This window comes from Chenopodium album, chromosome 18 (genome assembly GCF_948465745.1).
Source record: "Chenopodium album chromosome 18, dcCheAlbu1.1, whole genome shotgun sequence".
NCBI classification, from domain to species: domain Eukaryota; kingdom Viridiplantae; phylum Streptophyta; class Magnoliopsida; order Caryophyllales; family Amaranthaceae; genus Chenopodium; species Chenopodium album.
The window spans coordinates 28,483,438-28,502,520 of record NC_137851.1 but is presented as its reverse complement, the minus strand read 5'-3'; the positions used below and the strand labels follow the sequence as shown (position 1 = coordinate 28,502,520).

The following is a 19,083-nucleotide window of genomic DNA, read 5'->3' as shown; positions in this document are numbered from 1 at the left end:
ACATGTCTCAGCATTTGAGAAACATATGGTATTATACACTGTGACAGACTTAGTCTGGTGTAAAGCATTTCCACTAACCTTAGAGGGGCTGGCTGCCGAATGGTATGGGGCCACCCCGAAGGGATCTGTTTATTCCTATAATTAGCTGAAGAGAATGTTCATGGAACACTTCGTCACGCTGGTGGATCGTACAAAAATGACCACCGAGTTGGTGTCATTGGTTCAAGGAAAAGATGAGCCCCTACGGGAGTTCATTACCAGATTCAACAAAGAAGCAACCACCATCCCAAATATGAGTCAGGAGTAGCGCTGATAGCAATGCAGATCGGCCTACTACAGGGCTCACCATTAAGAGCGTACATGGGGCGGAAGAGCCTCAGAACACTGGCTGAAGCGCTAAGTAAAGCGCATGAGTTCGTAAAAGCAGAAAAGAGTAACAGAGCCCTGCTGAACAGAATTGCATCAAGTGAGCCAGTCAAGCAAGCTGAAGTCACCCGGGAAGAAAATATAGCCAGGGTGGATCAGCCTAGTGGAGCTGAACAAGGTCGTAGGGATGTAGACAAGGCAGTGGGAGTAAGAAGATCAGACTAGAAGCGCGGAGCCATGGCTAGAAGGTTCGATCTATGTACTCCGCTCACTCACTCGAGGTCCCATATTTTCACCATGTACAAAGCTGATGACAAATGGAAGAGGCCCCCCAGGATTGTGAAAAGAAACCGTGACCCTAGCAAGTGATGTGATTTTCACAAGGACCACGGACATACCACAGATGAGTGTACACACTTGAAAGATAACATAGAGGACTTAGTCCGGAGAGTGTATTTAAACCAGTCCAGGAAGTATCCCAACTCCTCCCTACAGAGGGAAGAGGATAGTTCTGGTCACGACCGCAGAGGAGGTCATAGAGGCTCAGCTGAGGGCAGAGATCGGGATAGTAAGCTAGAGGGAAGGGTGTATGTAATCAATGGTGGACCGGTACACGAGGGAACCGTGAATAGAGCAAGGGCTGACTTACGAGCAATGATCCATCAGATAAGTAACGATTAAAGGCGCAGATGGCCACCACTTCCCCCGCAGCCACGAGCCACATTTGATGAGTATGACCAGAAAGGCATAATTTACCCGCATGACGACCCTCCAGTAATTACAATGAGAATTGCAAATTGGGAGGTGGATAGATTATTAATTGACGGTGGCCGCTCATCCAACATCATATACATCAGCGCGTTCAAAGAGCTGAAGCTGGATAAGAGAGGCTTGAAAAGGGTGAGTTATGAAGTCACCGAGTTCAATGGGTCAAGACTGGTCCCTGGGGGCATAATAGAGCTGTCAGTTTGTGTCAAAGAGGGATCAAGGTGGCACGATGTCCGAGCTGAATTCTTAGTAATAGACTCATCATCACCCTACAATGTAATTGTAGGAAGGCCACTTATCCATAAAGTAGGTAAGGTGGTCTCCACTTTTCACCTTGTCATGGCATATATAGCCAATGATGGAACATCCGCAAAGCTTAGAGGAAGTCAAAAGACAACGCAATAATGCTATATCACAGCCTTGAAGCAACCAGCCCGGATTAGGCAGCAGTCTAGTTTAGAGCCAAGGTCTAAGGATCAAGGTTAAAAGAAAACAAGAAAAAGGAAGCGAGAGAGTACCATAAGGAGAAGGATAAGCAGAAATTAGCAATAGAGAACTTTGAGCCCGCAAAAGAAGAGGTATCCAGGCCATTACTAAGCGGAGAGCATCTTACAGTTGAGTTCACAGAGGGCGATAGCTCAAGGATAATGAAAATTGGAAAAGACATTGACCCTGGAGTGGAAGTGCACCTCATAGAGATGTTGAGATCAAACAATGACATCTTCGCATTTTTCAGCGGATGAAATGCCAGGAATTAACCCAAAGGTTATGGTCCACAGGCTTAATATGAAAGAAGACATCAGACCAGTCAAGTAGAAAAAGCGAAGCTTCGCCACGGAGAAAAATCAGGCCATTCAAGAAGAGGTGGACAAGCTGCTGGAGCTAAGTTCATTGAACCTTGCGATTATCCAGAGTGGTTAGCCAACATGGTCATGGTCAAGAAAGCAAATGGCCAGTGGAGGATGTACGTTTACTTCACAGACCTCAACAAAGCATGTCCTAAAGATTGCTACCCGCTGCCAGGCATAACTAAGCATCTAATGCGCCGTATCACAAAGTTCCATCTTTTCCTTTAATTCGTACTTGAATTAATACATCAATTAGTTGTACTCACCAGGTATAAAGCGAAAAGATATGTTGGTTGTCAAGCATTGAAAATTTTGAGTTTCCAACTCAATACTTCATGTTTATCAAAGCTACCTAGTATTTTGAATACATGATGTCCAACCGTCCTTTCGGACTTATAAAAGTCATTTATGAGAATTGTATTTTAAAAATGCCTTTCCTTTCTTTGAGAACTATTCTCAAAGATTTCCTTTACCAATCATGGAATACAATATAATTTGATTTGGAATTCTACAAATATAAGTAAAAAGTATAACCATTTATCAAGAATGTAACATAATAAGTTTGAAATTTAAAAGCATTCATGCAAATTTCAATCTTATTAAGCGTCTTATCCACGCATTAAATTTGTTCCCATTTGGCGAGAATAAGGCGATTCAAAGTTCCAAAGAAACAAAGAGTGGTTAAGCATGCTTTGGCTTGTCTTAACACTCAATCTTCTAAGGTAAGCAACTCTTCGCTAATGGCTCCAAGCCACTCTTGGTTGGATAAATCGTCGCATCTAATGCTCTCTCAACAACTTATCCACTTTTCCACGACATGTTAGGACTTCATCACACATATCGTTGAGTATAACCAAAACCATCTTGCATACCCAGTATGCCTTATGTATCCTAGGGAGTAATAATGATGCCTTTCTTTGGCGTAGCCCATCACCACTTTCAATAGGTCGATAAGTGTTGTTTTGGAATGGCAAGTTTTACACAATATTTTAGGGACCTAGGGTTTCTATGTTGGTTGATTTAAGTGAACTTAATAAATTATCCCAACATTCGAAATCCTAAACATGCATCTAACATATAAATCACACATATATATAATCATAAATATATATATATCGAAAACATAAATAAAGATGCATTTGGCAACTAGCATGACCCCTTGAGTCTTCAAGTCTTCAAGGGACGGTTTTTGCAACTTCATGGCTTCGTCTTCCAAGAACCTTCGTCTTCAAGACATGACCACAATTATGCAAATACTAGTATCTACGATTAGGACTAATCAAAATATTAAGGTACAAAAATACTCAACGGTTCGCAGACCGTATTTAGATTTACAAAAATACATCACGGATCGCAGTCCGTATTTTCTATACTAATCGGGCCCCACTAGTTGCCATTTTATAAAACCTGTGAGAGAATATACATTCCATTCATCCATTCACTATTTGTGTATGGCCCATGCATTTTACAACGATAAACAAGTAACAATGCACAAACACGCGTAAACTAGTAACAAATTTTTGTCGTTAATCCAATTAACATGCCTAATTAAAACTAGTCAAAGTTGTTTAATTCATTATGTAATTTAGCGCAATTAAAAATGAAGCTCCCACTAAATTTCGCATCCATCTTAATTAATCCAATTAATTAAGTCGGTACACCCAAAATTTTGCCATAAAATTAAATTTTGCTAATGTCGTTCAAAACCGAGGCCTAGCCTCAAAATTTAATTAAAACCAAAATAATTAATTCAAATAATGAAAACGGCAAAATTGCAATTTAACATAGCATTAATTTGCAAATTGTGCCACATGCTCGTAGCACACCCACACGCACACCTAGCCGCACCAAGCAACGCATGCACCACAAGGCTCCACCACACGCGAGCAACCACGGGCAGCCGAGCCTATGCACAGTAGCCCACATGGCCGGCTGCGCTGCCGCACCATGGTGCTGCTGCTGCTTTGGCTGGCACCCGTGCTTGTTGGCTCTGGCTGCAACCACGCATGGCTACACCTACATTGAGGCTGCCCTTGGCAGCCACGTTCGGGCTGCTATGCAGCCCGGCTCGCCAAGGGGCATTTTGCCCTTGATTTTCGTACAACACCTCGAGTTTTTAACCCTAATTTTGCGTGACTAATTAATTAACTCCAAATTAATTTTAGAATTAATAAAATGAGCCAAAAATGAAAAATTAATACAAGTCCAACTTAAATTAAAAAATTCTTTAAGGTGCACATGACCAAAATTATTTCCAAGAACCATTCTTTATAAAAATTGGTTTGACTTGGTGCAACAAAATGAACAATGCTAATAACTCACTATTAATTTAGTTAATTTAAATTAATCATGAGATTTTGACAAAAATAAAGTGAAGTTGGAATTGTGAACAAAAATATTCAAATAAAGATTCCAACTTTAACTTGTGAATCCTTGAAAATTATATCTTCCAACATGATGGTAAATGAAATTTTTATCACAAGATTCAAACATTATGATTCTAATCAACATAATACATGATTAAATCAAAAGTTCAACAAAAAATTCATGTAATTTAGTAACTCAAAGTTTCAATCACTTAAAACAATTAAAGATTGAATCTTTAGTACTTAGAAGCATTAAAGAACAAATTTTTCACACTTAATGCAATGGATTTGCAATTAAGTGAAAATATGAACCAATCTTTCAAGCACCAAGTACTACCAAGTAACCATGCTTAAAGAGGTTTAAAATTCACTACAAGAAAACACATTTATTGCAACGACTTTTTGCAACGACAAAATTTAGGTCGTTGCAAAATAGGTTATTTGCGACGATTATAATTTTGGCGTTACAAATATTGTAGCAAAAACTAAAAATTACATTTCCCTCCCTCCAAATACAGCGCGGGCACTCAATGAAAATTTGGGTCAGGTTTTTGCAACGAAATTGTTGTGTAATAAAAATTATATATATGACAACAACCAATTTAGTTGTAAAAAATAAGAAAAAATAATGGCAACAACAGGTCGTTGTCAAACATTTAGGGAAATAAAATGGGTAAGACAAAAATATAGATTAAACCATTCAAATCTTCTTTTATTTTTCATTTGCTCTGAAGAAAACCCTCGAAACCCTTACTGTTTCCCACCACTCTCTCTCCAATGGAGACCCATCTTCTTTGGTGACCCAAAATCCACGGCCACTAGATCTTCTCCGGCGACTCAACCTCTTGACTTTCTCCGGTCCGGCGACCCATCAAACTCTAGCTACAACTTCAATTGAGGTCTATTGCTTTCATTTTTCTCATCTTTAATTCACCTAATTTTTACATACTAGCTTATATATTCATTGATCCTAGTATTAATTTGCAGATCTGTACTTGTTAGTGAAAGTGGTGATTATAAACATATTGCTTTTTTAATAGTTGCCGCCACAACATACTTCTCCTCAAGGGATTCATCTTAACTCGGTTACGAATTAAAGTGCTAAAATTCTCAAGGAAAACTGGTATTTGGTAATTTATCTTCCTCTCTTTCACATGGCTTAATTTAATTTATTCAATTATTTTTCTCAATTTACTTCTAAAATGTACTGGGTTTCGTGAGTAGAAGTTTTTTCTTTTATAAACTTTCATTATTTTGTTCTAATTTTTCATTATGTTGATAAAAACCATGAACATGTCTGATTAACTTTTAGATTTGACTTTTTATGGCTTAGGATATAGTGGGTTTACTTGAATGTTGATTTTTCTTACTTTGGGGCCAAATTTGATAAATTAGATTAGTTAAAGGTACTACTTTTAGCTCATTAACAAGAGTGGCGAAACTTTTAGCTCTAGACACATTATTCTATTTGCTGCTATATAAATTAAAGTAGATTAAGGTTGAGATATATTACGAGTACACATTTAATTGTAATTATCTACACTTAAAAAAGGATAAAAAAAAAAAGTTACAAAACAGAGTAGATTGGAACAGAGAGAATGAGAAGTATATATTATTACAATAGAGGTTATATGAAACTAATTATGCAAGCCTTAGTTCCTTATACTACATTTTCCATCTTCTAGTATCAATTCCCCATTGACGTTTGGTTTAATTTCCTATAAAACAAAATAGATGGACACCACACTTTACACTTATCATGTTTTTCTATAGTGGAAACTTTGGTTATAAATTATTTTAATGTTATACATAAATTAAAATTTGGGAAAGAGGAGGGGGGTTGGGTTGACTTTTGATTTGGTTGTGTCGTATAAAAGTAATTTCTATAGCATTATGAATAATAAATGAGTGGACAATTTGTCTTATACTTATATTCTTATAAATTAATGGGGTGGAGTATTGATATGTTGTAATTGTTTTGCTTTATGAGTAGTTGTGCAAATATTAATTCATCTTGCTGGTTTGTAGCACTGATTATTAGTAGCACTGAAGAGGACGAGTCATTACAACTAAATTATAATAATTATATATTAGTAGCACTGAAGGAACATTGCTTATTGCCATTTACCCTGTATACTCTACTCCAACTTGAAGACATTATATGTACTACTACTCTAAGAAAGGATCAAATCCTAACAAGTTAACATACATATAATACAAAGAAACACACTATAAGTCACTGGGACAAGGAAGATAATATTGGTTGATAATTTGAGTCTTCTGTTTTTTTCCTTATCAAGGTTTAGTTTTATGGATTTCTTGTGTTTGTTTAGTTTCGTGCTCTGTAATTTTATATGGGTAAGGGGAGATTGAAGAAACAAGTTTTGTGCAAATTGAGTTCATTTGTGAACTTTTGTACTGGTAGAATACAAGTTAAAGCATAAATTTGAGCTATGAAAATTGTTATCACTTTTTTTCTGTATAAAATTTGATATTTCATTAATATAGTTGTTTTTTTATATTAGGATATGGCATTGAATAAGGCATGGATGAAATTAAAGAATCGTTCATCCTCTGATTATATTAATGGTGTAGATAACTTCTTAGATTTTGCCCTTTCTAGTGTTGAAGAAAATGAAAAAGAAACTATCACTATTAGGTGTCCTTGTAATAGTTGTCGTAATATATTTTTTAAAAGAAAATGTGATGTTAGATTTGACTTGCTAAAATGGGGAATGTATGAGAAGTATACTTCATGGGAATTCCATGGAGAATTATATGATGATTCAAGTGATGAGGAAAACGACAATGGCAATGACTTTGGCAATCATGATAGTGGATTTTCCATGTTACAAGATGCTTGTGGTGTAGCTGCTATGAATGTGGGGCTAGATGAGAATACATCTAATGAAAACAACCTGATGCCTGAAGAACCTAATGCTGATGCACAAAAGTTTTACCGTTTGTTAAAAGAGTATCAACAGCCATTAACTGTAGAAGGTACAACAATGTCTAAACTATCATATATTGTGAAACTGCTGCATTTGAAGGTCCTCAATAAGTGGAGTGACAGTTCGTTTGACAACTTACTTAAGTTACAACGTCAAGCTTATGGCTCTACAATTCCTGATTCTTATTATGAGGCAAAGAAACTCATTAAAGATTTGGGTCTTGATTATATAAAGATTGATGCTTGTCAAAATGATTGCATTCTTTATTGGAAAGAGAAAGAAAATTTGACTAAGTGTCCCACATGTGGTTTATCGAGATGGAAAAGTGATGAAAAAGGTTCTTCTAAAAGTATAACAAAGGTGCATCACAAGGTTTTGCGCTACTTTCCATTGAAGCCTAGGTTACAAAGGTTGTACATGTCCAGAAAGACAGCTGAAGATATGCGATGGCATAGTGAAGATAAGTTCAATGATGATATAATGAGGCATCCTCGTGACTCAATTGCTTGGAAGTCATTTGATATGGAATATAATGCATTTGGCAAAGAATCACGTAACGTAAGGCTAGGACTAGCTTGTGATGGGTTTCAACCGTTTAATAATTCACAGCATAATACCTGGCCTGTTGTTCTTATTCCGTATAATTTGCCTCCATGTATATGCATGAAAGCTCATTCATTCATGTTAACTTTACTTATACCTGGACCTACTAGCCCTGGAAGAAATATAGATGTATACCTCCAGCCATTAATTGATGAATTGAAAGAGCTTTGGAACATTGGAATTGAGACATATGATGCTTTTTCTAAGGAAAATTTTCAGATGCATGCAGCAGTCTTGTGGACAATCAATGACTTTCCTGCCTATGGTGATCTTTCTGGATGGACCACTAAAGGCCATTTTGCATGCCCATGCTGCCATAAAGAAACAAAACGAACATCTTTGCTGAGCAAAGGTGGCTATTTAGATCATCGACGTTGGCTTCCACTTGATCATATATGGAGACAAGATGCTGCTTCCTTTAACAATAAAAAGGAGAAAAGGCGTGCACCGCTTCCGTTAAGTGGGGAAGAGGTACTACAACACTTGTCTCGTTTCACACCAAAAAAGTTTGGAAAGGCTTCTAACAAAAGAAAAAGGGATGCCTCAAATAGTCTGTATGGGTGGCATAAAAGAAGCATTTTTTTTAATTTGCCTTATTGGAGTAAGTTAAAAATTCGTCATAACTTAGATGTTATGCACATCGAAAAAAATGTCTCTGATAACATTTTGGGTACTTTGTTGGGCATAAAAGGCAAGAGCAAAGATACCACAAAGGCTCGAATAGATTTGATGAATATGAAAGTTAGAAGTGAATTACACCCGATATTGGATGGTGATAAAGTACGTGTTCCTGTTGCATGTTACTCTCTAAGCTCAAGTGCCAAAGCTGCCATGTGTGATATGTTTGCTAAAATAAAATCCCCAGATGGTTATTTATCAAACATTTCTCGTTGTGTCAAGGATAATGGAAAAAAGATTTCTTGCTTGAAGAGTCATGATCATCATGTGTTCATTGAGCAGTTACTTCCTCTAGTAACGTGTGGCTTTTTGCCAAAGTATGTGTATGAACCTCTGGTAGAGTTAAGTTCCTTTTTTAGGAATTTGTGTTCAAAGAGTATAACCATCGGTGAACTGGAAGATCTTGAAAAAAAAATCCCTTACACGTTGTGTAAGCTTGAGATGATTTTTCCACCAGCTTTTTTTGATGTCATGGTACATTTAGTTATAGACTTGGCAGCCGAGGCAAAGATTGCTGGGCCAGTTTGTTATCGTTGGATGTATCCAGTTGAGAGGTATGTTGGTTAATTTTTTTTCTTAGTAATAATATAATTTTGAAAATTCACTGACTTTAAAAGCACTTTAAACTCAATAGGTACATTCAAACGTTGAAATCATATGTTCGTAACAGAGCACACCCAGAAGGTTCAATAGCTGAAGGATACCTTGCTGATGAATGTCTAACATTCTGCTCTAGGTATATGAATGATATTGACACTATTTTCAATCGTAAAGCGAGAAATGATGATTATGTGGTGGATGGTGAGAATGCTTCTTGTAGTAATCTTGAGGTATTTAAACCTTTGGGGCGTAGCATTGGACAAGGTGTTCCTATACATCTTGATTTTGAGGAGAGTGATAAAATACACTCTTATATTCTACATAATTGTGATGAACTTGTCGAGTTTGTTAAGTAAGTTTGTTGAAAAAGTTTATTTGTTACGATATCAATTGTTTATAATTATTAAGTATATAATCTTAACTTGAACTCCAATTTATTTATTTTTTTTTTATTTTTTTGTAGCGAGCACAAGTTAGAACTTCAAAGAGAATGCCCAAGAAATATAGAAAAAAGGCATAAAGCACAATTTTCCAAATGGATACTTAATCGTGTATGTTTATTTTCTTTGTAATATAATGTCTATTTTTTTAATTATCAATACATACATATTATATTATTTATCATCATTTAACACCCTTATTTTTTTTAGGTACGAAAATTGCATGAAGAGGATTCCGTTGATAATGATCTTTATAATCTAGTTTGTGGTCCTTCAAGGGGTGCAAGGCGTTATACTGGATACATTGTAAATGGTTATAGGTTTCACACTAATGACCGCTCGGAAAATAGAAAAACACAAAATTCTGGAGTGATGGTTAGAGGTGATGACTCTTCGGATAAGGAGTATTTTGGTGTTTTAGGTGATATATTTGAGCTGCATTACCCTGGTGGAAATCGTGTTTTTGTTTTCAAATGTAATTGGTTCGATGTAAGCTACCATGGTAGAGGGTATAAGGTTGATGAATATGGATTCATTAGTGTTAATAAGACACGAACTTTGAAGACAGATGAAGTTTTTGTCCTAGAATCACAAGTGGAGCAAGTATTCTTTATACAAGATCCAAGAGATAAGGATTGGGACTTTGTTGTAAAGGCTCAACCAAGGGATTTTTATAATATGCCAGGTGATGATGTTGATAAACAACCTTTCGATGTGGATGCATATCAACAGGCTGAGGTGGAGTTAATTGGGGAAAGGCAAAGTCCTTATCCCATGGGCACTGATTTTTCAGTAGAATCTTTAGCTACAAATACATTTGTAGTTGAACGAGAGAAAAAGGTTGTTGAAATGGTTAAAAAGTTTATTGAGAAATTTAAGGCAGATGACGAGTTTATCAACGATGGTGAAATTGAAGTATTTGATGATTTAAGTGAAGAAGAGGAAGAAGAGGAAGAAGAGGAAGAGTCATTTGATTCTGAATAACTGAAATGATAAAATCACATTGTTAAGTGTTTAACTATCTCTGTGTGTGTGTGTGTGTCTTTTTTTTTTTTTGGAACATTTGTTTTCTGTTCACCAAACATAATATTACTTATATAAATGTTTGAATTTAATTGCTTTAGTAATAATCTATAAAAGTTGCAGCCTATATTTATATATATAACCAAATCCTATGTGTTCTAGTTTTTTTACATTTCTAAAGATGGTTGGAAGAGGAGGAGGTAGAAGACTTGGAAATCGTAATGTTTTTGCTCCTAGACAACTTCAAAATATCATTCGATTTGAAAAAGGTAAGTATATGTACACTAGCTATCTTTTTCATTGAAATTTTATCTTGTATTTATATTCTTTTTTAACACACTTTATTATGGGTTTTGGTTTTATCAACTAAGGTGCAACGACAAAATCTGCACTTACTAAAAGGGTGCAAATTGGTCTGTGTACTCAATATGATAGAGATGTTGTAGAAATGGTTGCAAAAAGTAAGGAAAAATTTATGCTTTACTTATTTTCTCTTTCAAATAAAATTTCCTTATGGCCTTTGAGTCAATTTTCCTAACCTTGAAATAATTTTGGTAAATGTAGATTTGGATAGACAACGAGCAGCTAGCATGGCAAACAATGTTGTAGAGTCTCCAACTATGAATCATGCTAATTTGAACTATGCTTTTGAAGAAGAGCAAGCTGAAGAAGAGCAAGCTGAAGAACAACAATTTCAAGAAGAACTAGTAAACAACAATCACTCTGAAGGTTTTGTGAATGATGATAGGGCAGAGAGTATGTTATACCACACTAAAATTATTGTCACCACTTTTTACTCATTTGTTGTAGCACATAATTATTTGAATGTACGTTTAGCTGTAGGTGTACTTGGGAAACGAAAAAGGATGACTAGATTAGCTAGTAGAGTTGCTGTGTCATTGCAAGTGAATGAAGCTGCAGATCCTCTCCCTAGGAATATAAGAACTAATCATGATGTAGATGAGCAGCAAGCACCTACAAATGGTTGCTCTAATGAAAATGAAGGTAAACCTAATTTTTCTAGCATTAAATATAAATTTCAAGTTTTTAGTAATTTAAAAATAACTTACATAATACATTTATTTATTACATGTTAAAAGCTACAAGTAAGACAAGAGCAAGAGGTAGTAGGGGAAAGTATAAAAGTTTTGTTGTCGATATGAAAATCAAAGGAAAAGGCTCAAAATTAAATGTTGAAATTCCTGATGAAATTGATCGAGCAATTGGAGAAAATGCACGACATTTGGTGAATTAGTGTGGTCGCGTAGTGAGGACCAAAGCTCCACTGAATGTAAAGAATTGGCAAGAAGCTTTATCTATTGCCGGTGATAGCATGTGGAAGGAAATTCAAGTACATAATTTTTTCTGAAATAATTTCTAATAAATTGCTTTAATTATGCTTGTTTTAAAGCCTACATATTGTGTTAAATGAAACTTCAATTTTGAATATATGCATGACTTTGGCATGACATGAAAAGTTTCAAGTTAATGATGCAAATCACATAGCCAAAATGTATACTTTCGTTGTAGATACTATGCAACGTTTGTATAGGCTGTGGAAATGCAGACTGCATTACTACTACAAGAGTGCCAAATGTGGAAAAACTGACGCGGAACGCCTTAACAATCCTCCACCAGATTTACCGAAAGAGCAATGGGAATGGTGTGTAACGCATTATGGGTCAAATGAGTTCAAGGTATTTTTTCATTGAACCTACATTTTAGAACTTTAAATTGTCCTCTGATATATATTCTTATAATCTTCGTTCATGTGGTTTTGCAGATAGTAAGCCAAAGGAATTTGAAAAATCGATTATCAGACAAAAGATGTATTCACACTACTGGAAATTTAGCTTTTGTTGAAGTTGAAGATATATTGGTATGACTAATCTTATACTAACATACAATATATACCATCTGCACATGATATTCAATTTTTTTTGTACAGTGACTCTAAAGGAAAGGCATTTTTGTTGTATTAGACAAAAGAGAACGATGGTGTGAAGCCTTCTGCATATGTGATATGGCTTGTTCAGCATACACATACAAACAAAGAAGATAAACTTGAATGGGCTCATGGCACACGTTCTAAGATAATTCATGTATGTGTCACATATATTATGTATTCTCTGATTGATGTAATATAAATTTTCCTTTAATCTAACTATAAGTTCATTTTTAAACTTTGATTACGTGGTAGGAAAAACTAAAAAATATAGTTGCTACTGTTGGTGATTCAATGACGCAAGAAGAGATATTAATTCAAGTTTTAGAGCCAAGGTCTGGGTATGTTCGTGGAAAAAGGACTGCACTACGCGGTTATACTAAAGGAAAACAACAATTGGAACAAAGAAGACTTGTTGAGAAACAACAACAGAAAATACAAGAACAAGAACAAAGGATAAAAGAGCTAGAAGAAAGCCATCAAAAGCAAAAACAAGAGTTAGAAGACCGTAAACAAAGGCAACAAAAAGAATTTGAAGAGCATAAAGCACAACAACAACAAGCAATGGAAGATTTTAAACGAGAGTTGTTGCAGCAGCTTGCAAACAGAGGTATCTAGCAATTAAGATAGAGGTAAAAATTTTACTATGTATTTTCTTTTGCGCTTTATATTCATTGACCTTAAAAGTTGCAAAACTGGATGTTAGTTGCAAAATTCGGTTTACATAGCCCACCAAAATTTTAAAACTCATCATCAATAAAAAATAAAAAAAAAGGTTTAGACTGTATAAAGGGTGAGTAAATTAGTAATTTCTTTTGGTTCTTGCCTTGTAAACAAAAAAGAAAGGTGCATACCCTTTCGTACAACCACTGACAAAGTGAACAAAATATCCCCTGCCCCCACTTCTGTACAGAAATTTTCAGATTATCAAATTAGTTATAGTTGTTTAGAGACCACTAGATCCTTTTCTCTAAACTCCCTGAATACTTATTTTTTTGTTTTTCTGGCAAAGATCACATTTATTTTTTCTTTAAACCTTGTTATTCCCTTTTCTTCTTTATTTTTCTTCCTGCTAGACTTTCTATGTATCATTTATACTTGACTTAATATTATATATATATAAATTAAGAAGTAAAAAAAAATGATAATTTCTTGTGAAAAATATCAGTTTACAAATAACTCATATTTTGATAACTCAAATGAAGTATGAAATTTGTTACTATTATTTGGCTATCATAGATTAAGTTAAACTATTATTACTCTTTTCAACTTTTATGTTACTGTAAACTTGTATAAGTGACGTCTAAAGTTGTATGCTAAAACTAATGTTACGGAATTTGCTAGCTATAACCTTTGAGAAGTTTTTATCGATACAATTTAATTTATATCTCCAATTGTATGCAGATTAGGATATGGAAGTTTGCTAAGGTGCCTTCGTTGTGGATGTTGAAAGAAGATGGGTATTAGTTTTTTGGGCATTGAATGAGCTGATGATGTATTTTTTTGGAATGATTGAAATACTATCTTGAATGTTGTGGTAGGAATAGATCAGAGTACTACCAATTTTTGGGCATGACATTAAACTATGTATATTTTGAATATTGTATGACATTGATGTCATATTTTGGGCAAAATGGAAAATGTTTGTATTTGGAACAACTTCCATTTTTTATATATCCAAAATTGTTAATACAAGTATCTTGGTAATTGTTATGATAAAACTAAAATAAATAATTACTATTAAAAATTAAATTAGGTAACAATAGTGTATAGTCGTTGCTAAAAAGAATCAAAATCATACATTACATAATTTTTGCGACGACTGTTGTTGTTGCAAAAACGTTGAAGTAATACAACGAAAAATGTCGTTGTCTTTCCTAAACTAATCATTGCAACGACTATTGTTGTTGCAAAAAACATGATGTAAAACAACGACATTTGTCGTTGTCTTTCCTAAACTAATTATTGCAACGACTGTCGTTGTTGCCTAAACTATTTACCATCGATCAAGTTTAATGCATATTCAGCAACGACAAATCTTTCACAACAACTAAAGTCGTTGCCAAAACAATATTTATCGCAACAACAAAAGTCGTTGCTAAAGTCTTTGGCTACAGGCTTACCGGCAACGACAACTGTCGTTGCAAAATACATCTTTAGCAACGACTAATCATATATTGCAACGACTTTAATCGTTGTGAAAAATGTGTTTTTTTGTAGTGATTGCATAAAAATTAAGGAAAGAACCAAATACATAACCACCATAAATATGCCATAAAGATTCAAGGTTAGAAAGACTTAAAAATTTTCGTCAAAACGAAAAATCCCTCGAAAAAGGCATTTTTGGTTGGATTTTGGCCAAAAACACAGTGCTTAAAGGGTAAAACCATTTCTAAAACACCTTTTCCACCCAAAATTCACTATTTTTGGGCAAAAATCTGGGTTTTGGGCTGAAGACAGCTCTAATACGGGCTTAAAATAATAAAATCGAGTTACTAATGTAATTAGCAACATAAAACCAGAAAAATTAAGCCATAAAAACACCTTGAAAAATATGATTATAAAAATAAATGAGCAAGGCTCCGATACTGCTGTTGGGTTTCGATGAGTCCGACTCACCGCGGAAGAAAACCCGAGCCTAGACCACACTCACAATTAATATAATCACAAAGCATAATTAACTTAAACAACAAGAATTAAGAAAAGATTAATACCTTTGACCCGTGCTTCGCTCACTACAAGAGCTCTTACTTCGAAAGCTCTAAGTCTCGCTCGCACGAAGACCTCCAACGGAAGTCCACCCGCAACTCGACCCTAACAATGGTCCAATGCTTAGAGGTTAGCTAAGCCCGACCTAAACACGAGTAATTATATGTGTTTAAAGGTTTTCTCAATGGAGATGCCTTTTTTAACACCTTACACAAGTGAGTAATCCCAACTCCTAAGGTTGGTATTTTTAGGCAAAGGCTCTCCAAAATTCCCATCATCCTTCCACGTGGGAGAAATAATAATATGAGAAAAATAAGCAATTAATTTAATTCTAAATTAAATTAAATAGCAACACAAATAGTCAAACAACACTTGGCACACACATGGGAGTGGTTAGGTTTGGACCACAAGGAGGACCACATGTTTTCCATAATCCCCAAGCTACCAAACCCATAAATTACAAGGAGGCATGACCGGTCAACATCCTTGGGCACCAAGGAAAATCGGTCAAGGCCATCCTTGACTTGGTTGGGCCTCATAGCCACCTGCAAGCCTATTTGCCCACTTGTGCGCTGCTCGGCCTTGGCCTGCCAGCACGCACCGCAAGCCCACACGTGCTGCTGGGCTACTGTGCGTTGCTCGGCTGCCATGCCGAGCTTGCTAAAAGGCTTCGCAAGCCATGCTTGCTTAGCGCATCACTTGCTAGCTTTGTGCCAGCGATGCCCGTACTCGGCCAACACGCCCATGCTTGCGGCTTGCTGGGCTTGTTTCTCGTTATTTGACTCTATTTGTTATTTGACTTATTTGTTATGTCTCGTTAATTCCTAGAATATAACTCGACTTACAACGCTCAGTTTCGACGCTCCAAGCTCGACATTCCGACGTCTAAATATTAATTACTCGAGTGACTCATTAATTCCTTCCGAATTAATTCATCGCGTCGGTTCGTTAGTTTCTTGGGTGTGACCCGAAGGGTTCAGTGAAGATTAAGCTGTAATATTAATTATACATTAATATTACTGACCGGAAGCCCTCCACCTAGGCATTCCGATCACTAGACCTCACAGAATAATTAGCTTCCTAATAATTTCGAACTCTCTATTGGAATAATACACTTGTTCGAAGGACACCATTCCTATCATCAATAATCTCGGGATGATAAAGATCATAGATCCCATAGATGAATGCACCAAGACAAGATTCAAGCAAAGAAGAGGAGCAGCAAGGGCGCGGGCGCGCAGCCAAGCCATTCGGGCGCGTACCCCTGCTGCGCGGCAGCACAGGTGCCTAGGCCGCACCTATTTCTTCTTCTTTCTCCTTTCTTTCCCTCATTTCTTTCTTACCCTCACCCTCGTCCGCACTCTCCCTCCTCCCAAACCAAAACCCTAACCCCTCAAAAAACAAATTTCATCACTCAAATCCTCTAAACAACTCACAAAATCAACAAATTCTTTCTCAAATTTCATCATTTTCATCTAAAGTCATACTACTTTCCTCCGATTCATCTTCTCCATTCTCTATCCTCCATTAAAGAGCAATTTGGGGAATTTCGTTTTGCTGTATTTTGGAGCTTGAAACATGATCAAATTTACTTCTTGTATGGTATAATCATCTTCTCTACCTTTATTTTACATTATAACATCAATTTGTAGCAAGAATTTGATTATGCATACTTGTGAATAGTAGTAGTATTGTTTTGGTTGAATATGATGATTGATTGAGTAATTTGGTTGCTTATATGTATTGTTTGTTGATTAAAGTTGCCTTACATTGTGTTATTGTTGATTGTATAAATTGATTGTGAAATTTGGTGGCTATTTGTGGAAGATTGAAATTTGGTATTTTTGGTAGTAAGTTGTGGTTGAAGTGGTGGTTTGTTTAAACCAAGTGGTGTGGTAGTGTTGTGGTTGCATTGTGATTGTGGTGGATTGTGGAGTTGTGATTGAATTTTGGTTGTGAAAACTTGGTGAAGCAAACATGTCAAAAATCATGAAAGCCCTTACTTCCAAAAAGAGAAACAAACCATAAAACCCTCACGACACTATCATCGAGAGAGTATGATTAAGTTGGGAATCGATAAGGACTTGTAGGTTTGTTCGACAACCTTCGGTTGGATAGCTTTGTCAACAAGTGCTACCGAACCTACCTTAAGCCGAATAGGGAGTTCTTAGCTTCATTGACTTCCACTCCGGCCGGCGACAAGGACTACCAAATTTCCTTTCAGCTCTTCAATGTGGTGACGACCATGTCTTTTGCCGAATTTAATGCGACCCTTGATTTTATTCTGGGGGCGGATATCCTTTTTCCCGAGCATGAGTATTTTGATGGGTTCGCCCAAAATGCATGGTGGCGTGATATCTCGGGGTTGGATGAGTTCACCACTCACTACTCTCTTGCTAGTGACATTTTCCAATCGTGCCTTCGAGTGCTTCATCGGTTATTGGGTTACTCGGTAATCCCAAAGCAAGACTTGGGAAAGATGTCGCAGGTCGAGTTGCATGCTCTTTGGATTGCAACTTGAGAAGAGTTGCGTGGAAGGGTTAACTTTGGGAACATCTTTTTGAGAAATTGCATGGACATGCGTGGTAAGAAGTCGAGGGACATTCCATGTGGTAGCATGGTGACAAGATTAGCTACCAAGCTTGGTTATGGTCGATATCTCCCTTCTTGTACTTCGGTGGGGGATGTCGACACTCTCTACCTCGACATTGGTCAGCTGAAGCAAGTTCAATTCATAGCAAAGAGCAATGACGATGAGGTTTTTTATTGGTTATTGAGGAATTCTCATCGTTCTTACCTTCCTAACCCCTCTTTGACCTCCCTCCACTGGCATGTTCCAAATGTCTGGTTGTTTCCCTAAGCAACCGCATCCCTGGTGAAGATGAAGACATGTAAGATGTCCTCAATGAAGAGCAACAAATCAAACAAAATCAACGTCAACGTCAACAACAACAACAATAAGAACAAGAGCAAGAAGTGCCTCAACCTCACCATCAACAACATCAATTCTCTAACCCCGACATGGAGGCTTTGAGTGCCCAAATGGCGGGCATGCAAGGTCGAATGGAGGGGATGTACAATCAAGACTTTGAGGCGATCTACAACCAAATGAGAGGCATCTTCGAAATGCAACAAGGTATGTTTCTCCAACAACAACAACTCTATGATGCGAGTGTTAACCGTGGGGAGATTACCCCCGCGGTTAACTACCCGTATTTCCCTGCTCAACTCGGTCCCGTACCTTCTTGGGGAGATGATGGGAAGGCTACCTACCCATATTGGTAAGGATCTCAAGAGTACAACACCGTGACTCGCTCATTTTCGGATGAGCACGGTAACTATGATAACACTGTGCCCGGTGGGAGTGACTATAGGGTGATCCTAACTACCCCTATGTCGATCCCACCCATCCGTTGCCACTTGAGTTGGCCGATCAATATACTCCCTTGTCCCCTTGGCAACAAGATAATTTTAGGGGTCACTATGGTTGGTGTTGGGTTTCGATGAGTCTAACTCACCGCGGAAATAAAACCCGAGCCCAAGGAAAAACTCACAATTAATATAACCAAAATACATAAATAACAAGATTAGAGAAAAGACTAAATTACCCTTATAGTGTGCTTTGCTCGACCACCGAAGCTCTTACTTGAGAAAGCTAAGCCTCTCAAGCGCAACAGCCTCCGACGATATACACTGATGAGGGGTCATTTATGGCACTCTTAAGCTAGGTTTTATATGTAGTTTTATGCTCGTTTTTAGTCTTTTATGTCATGTTTTTACATAATA

The 19,083-nt window shown here is 36.5% G+C and overlaps 1 protein-coding gene across 1 annotated transcript; it reads left to right on the top strand.

The window, feature by feature from the left end:
- The first annotated feature begins 360 nt into the window (after positions 1 to 360).
- On the top strand, positions 361 to 10,604 carry LOC145592029 (uncharacterized). The gene is made up of 5 exons (XM_081648495.1): positions 361 to 573; positions 6,874 to 9,134; positions 9,215 to 9,532; positions 9,644 to 9,731; positions 9,831 to 10,604. The coding sequence occupies exons 1-5, from the start codon at positions 361 to 363 to the stop codon at positions 10,602 to 10,604; spliced, it is 3,654 nt and encodes a 1,217-aa protein (XP_081504621.1).
- Positions 10,605 to 19,083: the final 8,479 nt, after the last annotated feature.

Bases quoted from the DNA above. Each gene is read 5' to 3' on its own strand.
- LOC145592029 (XM_081648495.1), top strand. From the start codon at position 361: ATGGGGCGGAAGAGCCTCAGAACACTGGCTGAAGCGCTAAGTAAAGCG. The intron at 574-6,873 runs GTAAGAAGATCA...TTTTTATATTAG, and splicing joins ATGTAGACAAGGCAGTGGGA to GATATGGCATTGAATAAGGC. The intron at 9,533-9,643 runs GTAAGTTTGTTG...ATTTTTTTGTAG, and splicing joins GAACTTGTCGAGTTTGTTAA to CGAGCACAAGTTAGAACTTC.